The sequence below is a fragment of the Neomonachus schauinslandi genome, unplaced genomic scaffold (genome assembly GCF_002201575.2).
Source record: "Neomonachus schauinslandi unplaced genomic scaffold, ASM220157v2 HiC_scaffold_602, whole genome shotgun sequence".
Taxonomy (NCBI): Eukaryota; Metazoa; Chordata; class Mammalia; order Carnivora; family Phocidae; genus Neomonachus; species Neomonachus schauinslandi.
This window is the reverse complement of record NW_025409292.1, coordinates 1-10,036: the sequence shown is the minus strand read 5'-3', so window position 1 is coordinate 10,036 and position 10,036 is coordinate 1. Positions and strand designations below refer to the sequence as shown.

General features: G+C 44.1%; 1 protein-coding gene across 1 annotated transcript; it reads right to left on the bottom strand.

Moving 5' to 3' along the window:
• Window positions 1–1,069: 1,069 nt before the first annotated feature.
• Window positions 1,070–10,033, bottom strand: LOC123323742 (oral-facial-digital syndrome 1 protein-like; the record flags this gene model as incomplete). Its single annotated transcript, XM_044912213.1, has 6 exons — window positions 1,070–1,180; window positions 2,439–2,539; window positions 6,476–6,599; window positions 7,079–7,657; window positions 9,315–9,426; window positions 9,956–10,033. Coding segments are annotated over 6 exons (1,105 nt in total), but the record flags the coding sequence as incomplete, so codon positions are not given.
• Between the last annotated feature and the right edge of the window lie 3 nt (window positions 10,034–10,036).

The following is a 10,036-nucleotide window of genomic DNA, read 5'->3' as shown; positions in this document are numbered from 1 at the left end:
CAGTGTACTCAGCAGAGTGGCGTACCGAAACCGCCTTAGACATTAAGAACAGAGAAAAGAAGTGTTTCCACTGACACAAAGGCATCAAGCCTGCGGCTTTTTCATTTCCCTTTGCACCCAGATGAAGAGGTGAAACAACAAATATAAGAGACTTTCTCAATGACCAAAAGGTAACCACACTATTTAATAGTCATTTAAAAGGCCATTCACCATAATCTATGTTACGTGTCAGAAACAGAACACCTGTCTGCTCAGTTGCTTTCCCTTATCCTATTATGTTATTTTACTTCCCTACTCACTCAGATCTCTGCCAAACGGCTGTGCATCAGATCTGCTCTCCGGTGCCACAGTCCCTATCGGTATCTATCCCACTGCAGGTCCTCGATGACGGCCTGCCGACTGTCCAATTCTCCTACTAGAAGCTCCATGAAGCAGGGGCCTGGGTTGGTACACTGCTGTATGCCCAGCCACGAGGAAAGTGCACAGCAGAGAAAAGGCTCTTGATCAGGCCTCAACGAAGGAGTGCTTTCCAGAATGATTTACTCCGGAATCAGCAAAAATCAACCCTCTCAAAGTCTCCTGCTTCTTTCAGGGATTGCTCATATTCCCAACTGTGCCTTAAACCAAGAAACTGTTTCTAAGAGGCTTTGCATAGCTTTTAGGGATGATGTCCTCGCAATGTTTGGAAAGGACTAATAGGTGGTTTTACTCAAAGCATTTCCTTTCAACTTTGGGGCTTCAACACTTAGGTCCAAGAAGAAAAGGACCTGGCTGTTGGCTGAGCCCTGGAGCAAAGCTCCAATCTCCCCGCTACACCTTTCTTCCACCCAGGGGAGGGAAGTGGGTCATCTGGAGGAGGCAAAGGAAAGACCAGGTGAGCCCGCAAGACAAGTCTCATGACCAGTTTCCTGCAACGTCACCAGTTTTTCTGAAGACTGAAATATATAAAGGTTTTGCTTATCCTACTTTCTTAAGGCATGGAGGAAGCAAATAGAAAACGAAACGAAATAAGATTCAATATTACTAATTCGTTAATCTATTTTGTTTACTAAAACACAGGAAAACTTACTCGGGTAGTGACAGGACATAGGTCTGGCAGCCGCAGCAGCATCCACATGAGGCATGTCGCCGGCAGGATGGAGGCCGTCCGCTTCAAACGGCCTCGCTGCGCTCCCTGCAACTACACGAGGTGCAAACAAGTATCCCGCGCGTCCTCAGGAATGAGGGCAAGAGAAGGGGGTGCAGCGCAGTGTCGGGAGAACTCATGGTGAAGCATGCGCGTTTTGGCCAAAACAACTGGGCCAGCTCTTTGTCTCGAGGACTCTAGAAGTCTACATCGGAGCCGCATGACCATGGTATTCACTTCTCCCAGTGTTCTTCTGCTTTCAAGAATTAGATGTCTTTATAAAGTCTCATTGGTTACCCAAAAGGAAAAATCAACTGAGTGAAAGAATTCACCTGGCTTGCTGATAATCACTTGAATTCTATTTGAAATCAATGATTTAACAAACGTAGTCAAAAGGATTTTGAAAGATTTACTAAGCGTTATCAGTGAAATGTTCAAAATGATGCTTTCACACTCGCCATGAAGCTCACGAAGCAAAATGGCAGGTTATGTACAAATATGAAGACCTCCAAGGTGGACAGAGCTGCGGGGATGACCCGCGCTACAGCTCTATTTTGTACTTAAGCAGTGGGCTCTAGGCAGGGCCACAGCTGGGCACCAATTCTAGACTCGCAAGCTTGTATTATTTTACCTCCATTTTTTAATTTAAAAAATGGGCTTTCTAAATCTTAGGCAGTCAATGGAATCTGTATACTTTAAATAAAAATAACAGCATACTCCTGTTCCGTAAAAGGGAAAAAAGAATTTTTAAAAATCACTTATTTTAAATCTGAGGCAATCCCAAACTTGGTAAACTGAGTTAAGGATTCACTTACAGGCTCAGCTCCAACTTTGAAATTCTGAGCTATCCTCAAATGCTTAATAAATGGAACTCAGAACGCACCCCTGAAAATCTTCGTGATATAAAAATGAGGCAATATATCTGTATTTGTGCTTTTATCACAAAATAAAAATGTCCTGGGGTGCTTTTATCACAAAATAAAAATGTCCTGGGGTGCCTAGGTGGCTCAGTCGTTAAGCGTCTGCCTTTGGCTTGGGTCATGACCCTAGGGTTCTGGGGTCGAGCCCCGCATCGGGCTCCCTGCTCCGCGGGAAGCCTGCTTCTCCCTCTCCCACTCCCCCTGCTTGTGTTCCCTCTCTCGCTGTGTCTCTGGGTGTCAAATAAATAAAATCTTTTAAAACAACAACAAAACAAAATAAAAATATCCTAATCTGTAATTTCTTTGCTTTTCATGACAATGAATATGTTTCACCAAAACTAAGCTTTCTACATTTTGAACTTATAAAAACCAGTACGCATATTTGAACTTACATTCAAAAGATGATTCAAATTCCTCATTGTCCTTAAAAGGTAGCTTGCCTGGATTTGAAAATTCACTTTTTTCCTGAAGTTCCATTTGTCTTTGATAAAGACTGGATTGGAAGAATAAAATTCAAGAATGTCAAGTTGTAGGAATGTAAAACCCAAGAGCACAGGGCAATGAAAACCTTTTGGGACTCAAGAAAATGCTTTCGAAAAGCAGTTTTTCTTGGGCTCACGAAGAATAAGAGCTACACTGCAGCTACACTGCAGGGGGCACCTTCCATGCACCAGGCATCCCTCTAAGCTGTTCGCTTGGTGACTCCTCATACCACTAAATGCCGTGAGATAGGTACTGCTATCATTCCCGCATTATTCCTAGGAGGAGCTGACTTTTTCAAGAACCAGAAAACATTTCTGAAAAAACCGAATTCTGGGGGCGCCTGGGTGGCTCAGTCATTAAGCGTCTGCCTTCGGCTCAGGTCATGATTCCAGGGTCCTGGGATCAAGCCCTACATCGGGCTCCCTGCTCCCTGGGAAGCCTGCTTCTCCCTCTCCCACTCCCCCTGCTTGTGTTCCCTCTCTCGCTGTGTCTCTGTCAAATAAATAAAATCTTTAAAAAAAGAAAAGATAAAAACGAATTCTGCACACTGTCAGCAGGAGAGGTTATACTACAAGCCCCATGTGCATCAAAGGGCCCTAACTCAGCACATGCGTCTTATCTTTCTTCCTGGCTTTATTACAACAAAGAATGATATAAAAAAAAACATTAGTCTTTAGGATCGTAACAGGCACACATGGCAGTTTTCAACTCTGTATAGCGTAATGGAATCAGCATGCAGAAGCCCAGGCTGGAGCCCAGAACTAAGGAGTCAGAGTCTCCAGCCATGGGGACCAGGCACAAACAGTGGTTCCTCATGTGACTCAAATCCCAGACTGGACAACCCACTGCTGAGCTCCTAAACACATCCACTCCCTCCTGCTTTAGCAATCATATCCCAGGACCCATTACCAATTTAGAATTTATTTCAATGATCTACAAATTGGAACCTTCTAAGATCGGGAACAAGACAAGTATGTCCACTCTTGCGACTTTTATTCAACATAGTACTGGAAGTCCTAGCCACAGCAATCAGACAAGAAATAAAAGGCATCCGTATTGGAAAAGAAGAAGTAAACTGTCCCCATCTACAGATGACATGATCCTATACATAAAAAATCCTAAAGACGCCACCAAAAAACTATTAGAATAAATGGATTCAGGGAAGTCGCAGGATAGAAAATTCATACCCAGAAATCAGTTGCGTTTCTACACACTAATAATGAAGTAGCAAAAAGAGAAATTAAGAAAAAATTCCATTTACAGTTGCACCAAAAATAATACCTAGAAATAAATTTAACTAAGGAGCTACAAGACCTGTACTGAGAACTACAAAAACGCTGATGAAAGAAAACTCAAGATGACACAAACTGCAAGATATTCCATGCTCATGGATTGGAAGAAATAATACTATTAATATGTCCCTGTTACCCAAAGCAATTGACAGATTCAATGCAATCCCCATCAAAACACCAACAGCATTTTTCACAGAACTAGAACAAGTAATACTTAAAATGTGTATGGAACCACAAAAGACCCCCAAATAGCCAAAGCAATCTTGAGGAAGAAGAACAAAGCTGAAGTAGCACAATTCCAGATTTCAAGATATACCGCAAGGCTATAGAAATCAAAATGGTATGGTACTGGCACAAAACCAGACATAAAGATCAGTGGAACAGAACTGAGAGTCCAGAAATAAACCCACACTGATATGGTCAATTAATCTACAAGAAAGGAGGCAAGAATATACCCTGGGGAAAGGACAGTCTCTTCAATAAATGGTCTTGGGAAAACTGGACAGCTACATGCAAAACAATGAAATTAGACCACTTCCTTACACCATACACAAGAATAAACTCAAAAGGGTTAAAGACCTAAATGTGAGACCTGAGGCCACAGAAATCCTGGAAGAGAGCACAGGCAGTAATTTCTCTTACATCAGCCTTGGCAAATTTTCCTAGATAGGTCTCCTGATGCAAGAGAAACAAAACAAAATTAAACTACTGGGACTACATAAAAATAAAAAGCTTTTGCACAGCAAAAAGAAACCATCACAAAATGAAAAGGCAACCTACTGAATGGGAGAAGATATTTGTAAATGATAGATCCCGTAAGAGGTTAAAATCTAAAATATGTAAAGAATTTATACAACTCAACACCAATAATACAAATAATCTGATTAAAATGGCCAGAGAGGGGTGCCTGGGTGGCTCAGTCGGTTAAGCGTCTGCCTTCAACTCAGGTCATGATCCCAGGGTCCTGGGATTGAGCCCCACGTCGGGCTCCCTGCTCCGCAGGAAGCCTGCTTCTCCCTCTCCCTCTGCTGCTCCCCCTGCTGTGCTCTCTCTGTGTCAAATAAATAAAATCTTTAAAAAAATTAATAAAATAAAACGGCCAGAGAATCTGAATAGACATTTTTCCAAAGACCTACAGATGACCAACAAACACATGAAAAGAGGCTCAACATCACTCATAAGGAAAATGCAAATTAAAGCCACAATGAGGTATCACCTGACACCTGTCAGAATGGCTATAACCAAAAAGACAAGAAGCAACAAGTGTTGGCGAGGACGTGGAGAAGGAACCTTCGCGCACTACTGGTGGGAATGCAAACTGGCGCAGCCACTGTGGACAGTATGGAGGTTCCTCAAAAAATTAAAAACAGAAAGACCATATGATTCAGTAATTTCACTACTGGGTATTTATGCAAAGAAAATGAAAACACTAATTTAAAAAGATACATGTACCCTTATGTTTAGAGCAGCATTATTTATAATAGCCTAGATATGGAAGCAACCCAAATACCCATCAATCAGTGAATGGATAAAGAAAATGTGGTGTATATATATCTATACATAACAGGATATCACTCAGCCATAAAAAAGCATGAGATTTTTGCCACCTGCAACAACACAGATGGACCTAGAGAGTATTATGCTAAGCGAAATAAATCAGACTGAGAAAGACAAATACCATGTAATTTCATTTACATGTGGAGTCTAAAAAACAAATGAACAAACAGAGGCCCCTGGATGGCTAAGTCAGTTAAGCATCTGACTCTTGATTTCGGCTCAGGCCATGATCTCACAGTTGTAAGATGGAGGCCTGCGTCGGGCTCCGCACTTAGCGCAGAGTCTGCTTGGGATTCTCTCGCCCTCTGCCCCTCCCCCCACTCGTGAGCACTGTCTCTGAAATAAATAAGATCTTAAAAAAAAACAACAAATGAATAAACAAAGAAAAAGCAGAATCAGACCTATCAATACAAAAAGAACAAAGTGATGATGGCCAGAGGGAAGGGGGCCAAGGGATGAAAATGGGTAAAGGGGAGGGGGAGGTACAGGTTTCCACTTATGAAACGAGTAAGCCATGGGAATAAAAGGTACAGCACAGGGACTACGGTCAATGGCCGTGCAATAGGATTGTACAGTGACAGATGTGGGCTACAGTTGTGGGGAGCACAGAATGACGTATGGAGTCAAATCACTATGCTGTGTACCTGAAACTAATCTAACATCGTGTATCAACTATACTCAAGTACAAAAAAAAGCTGGAACCTGTTTGTTTATATTTAAATGCCAAAATATTTTTATATGACTTTTTAGTGATGTGTGAAATTGTCTTAAGCTCAAACTGAATTTGTTTTCCCAGATTTTGGACAATTTGTTTTACCTTCGTTAACCGAGTCTATTTTTGAAGTACGAAAATGTTTACTGATACCACAGTGTAAATTCTACACACCAAGTTTAGCAAAGAAGTAGAAACTACTTTGTTAAAAGGAATGTTCTTCCCCACTCCCACTCCAGGTAACTTAGATGATTCTCAAAGATCACACATCATCTTACAATCTGATTACCAACTCTACACTGCCACAGAAAGCCCAAATGAGTCCAGGCTGAGACCCTGTGCAGCTCAGCAGACTGGGCAGAGGTCGAGCGGAAGGCGGTGTTACCTGGCCTGCTCTGGAGAGCTGGGCAGCGGGTGGAGGGAAGGGCTGTGCCTGGACTCAGCAGGTGAGGGCCGGGGTGTTCTGTCGGGACAAGGACTGGGGCCAGCAGCGTGGGATCGGTCCAGACCTAAGGGACAGAAGGCCTGACTATTTAAAAATTGCAAGAAGACAGCAACATGGTTTCCAAACAGTTCTATTACTCTGACAATGAATTCTATTATCCTTGTAAACAGCTGAGTATGATGCATAAATGATCTACAAAGCTAACGATTCAAGCCCCTCAACGAAACTGCAGTAGTAACTCAAACATATACAACTAACCAGCAGTAAAGGGAAAGCCACCGTCACTCTGCACCTGTCTGTGTGCCCAGGAAGTTGCTAGAACAGGACATTACCCCACCCCCGCAACATGGGGGAGACGCCACTGTTAACCGGGAAAGGCAGATCGAGAGAGAGGACCCAAGTGCCTGGGCTCAGGCGTTTCCGGGCTCAGCTCCCACTCCTTCCTGCCGTCCCGGGCTGCACTCTTACTCGGGGAAGAGGCCCTCCCAGGACCAGACCCTTCCAAATCCAGAGCGTCCTGCAACCCTCTCGGCAGCAGCTCACCTTCCAGATACATTTCACCGTCGAGGCTCCTTTTTGCTTTGGGAATGGGAGGGGAGGAGAGGCATCTGGAGGCGGTGCTCCTGCGTGGCCGCGAGGCGCTGCTCTTGTCCTCCTCGGGGGTGCCCACCAGAGGCTGCTCAGAGACAACTCTGCCCTCGGCACAAGTGCGTCTTTGGGGTGAACTCGAAGTGATGCTTTTGAGTGTCCCTAGCAAGTAGAGGGGTGGCAGGCTGTTGGCTGCTAAAGGGCTTTTAGCGGGGAGCTGACTAAGTCTTCGATGGTAATTTCGGAAAGCTTTCTCCAAACGTTCGGCCTCTTGCTCTAGCTCTTTCACCCTTGCCTTGGTATTGGCTACAAATTCAAGGTCAGAATCAGGGGAACTACTCTCCGTGCTCGCATTTGGATAATTTATGATCCTTGGTATAACCGCCATCAGCCCTTCCTGGTCGAGAGGATTTTTCAAGAAATCCCTGCTTATATCCCCATTACGAGGCACCACCATCTTGCCACTCAGTAGGCCACTGATGGAACAATCGATCAGAGACTGCTTCGCATTGTGGTGCACTTCATCCTCGAGTGCTGCAGGTTATAAGAAGACCACGTGAGAAATGACGGAAAAGGTGGAGAAGAGAGTTAAAATAGATCGAGATCACGATTTTTCAAAAATGAAAGAAGTATTAAGGCCTAACTTACACATTAGCTTTGGAAGCTGCAGTCATGACAGTAATTATTAACATTTATCAAGAGGTTATATGTACCTTTCATAACGCGTGATATTATTTCACAATCCATTATGCACAATTGTGCAATCTAGAAAGCTCTGAAAACCGAAAATATATTCCTAATTTATTTGGTGGCAAAGCCCAACCAGACCTCAACTCATTTGGTTGAAAAGTTTGACCTGAACCAATAGAAACCCATTTACAATCTTTACTTATTCCACCTAGCATGAATATTCATCCATTTGATTACAAAATAATTAATGTGTTTCACTGCAAGATGCTGCCCAGAACCTCCAGGGCTGTGGCAAAATCCACAAACCATAGCACAGGGCCTGAGTTTCCGGTAAGGGAAGGAAGACACGCAGTCACAACAACACTGTGGGCTAAGAACGCGCACTGCTCCCATTTTACAGATGGGGGGGCTGAGACTACCGAGGCTGGCTCACGCAGTGAGCACGATGGGAGAGCCAGTACCTGGGACCACTACCTCACCTGATGGCGCTGCCGGACAGAGGCTCGCCATGTGCAAAGCAGGGGTTCAAAAGGTTCCACCTTCTTGAACTATTGTTCATGATATGAGGTCACCAGAATTTCAGCTGTGGGCAGTCTGGCAAACAGACTTATTGAGAGAAAGTGAAGAGCAAACAAGAGTAGAAATGAGTAAAGGGAAAACTCGTGTGGGGCGAAGCGAACAAGGGCCTGACCAGGGCAGAGCATAACTGGGCCTGAGGAGGGTTCAGAACCAAGAAGCGAGAAAGCATGTCAACTGGTAACACGGAGGAACTTGCTTTGCACCTACAAGCAGCTAAAGAAGGTACGGAAGCTTCAGTGTCCTTGTTATGAAGTAGGAAGGGGCAGACGTCGGCTTGGCAATGAAAACAGTACGAAAACGACAGCAGAAACCACCTCCTCGGTGTTGGGTGTGTCCCAGGCACCGTACTGCCATCCGTCTTGCTTCACCTTCATCCATGCGGCCCAGTGCCACTCCTAGCCCTATTAACAGTGAGGACACGGAGGCCCAAGGAAGTTCAACAGAGCGTGCCCAAGGCAAACAACGAACTTCGCAAGTGGGACCCGAAACAAAGAGTGTTTCCAGACTCCGCTAGCAGCGGGACTCATTTTGCTGGCCGCCCTGCCTCTTGCCACATGTACACGTCTGTCCAGGGACACATAAAACCACCGAACAGTCAACTGGTCTTAGCGGCGGGGTAATAAACAAAAAAGCAAAGCCTAGGTTCGGGATGAATTTGGGGACTTCTGTGTCACTGTCACACCTCTCCTGAGCCATGGGGCATCTGTGACAGCAAGTCACTTTAGAGGATGACCTGGTGGGTAGTCCTGAAATAGAAGTTATACTTCTCAGGTGACACGTATTTGTATAGCTCTTCCCCTACTATGAGAATTACTAAAAATTCACTGAGTAATCATCATTACATTTTCACACACATCAGAAGCTACACACACACACACACACACTCTCTCTCTCTCTCTCTCTCTCTCTGTCTGTCTCTGACCTGTCTGGGTTTGTTTCAGTTGCAATTTCAAATCGGCAACCTGTAGAGTTAACCTCTTTACGGAGTTACTGTAATCAAGGATCTGGGCCTTCAGCTGTGCAGAATGTTCAATCTGAAAAGATTTAGGGAAGGAAAAGAAATGAACGTAAAACAAATCACAGTTTATTTCAAAAGAACAGTTCTCTCACCCGGCTTATTCTCCTTCTCTTTTTTGCCAATTCTGAGCAGCTTTATACCTATGAAACAACAGAACACACTAACAAGTTTTCCAGCTCCTTCTTTACTCCTTTCATACAGCAGCTACTCCAGGACGGGAGGCAGACATGAGAAAGAGAGCGTCAATACTGTTAAGTCGTGGGGTGAGAATCAAGAAATACTTTTAACAGTGGGCACCATCAAGGAAAACTGGGTGTTTAGGAGAGTTTACTTTCCTCTTGATTTTATTACTATCATGAATGTAATGTCACAATCACTCAAGAATTTTCTCAGATGAGAAAGAATACTGGGGGAGTAATTAGCATATGGGGGGGAATTTCTGATGTTCAAATAGATCTGATTTATGCTGGTGTGACACACGCCAAGTTTACACACCCACAAAGTGCACTGCCCTAACACTTGGATGAGCCAAGAGCAATACTCACTTCACTTTGCAGCTGTTTTTGCAGAGCCTGCTTCTGGCTTTCGAACTCATGCTCAAATGCGATGGCATGTTCGGCTTTCTT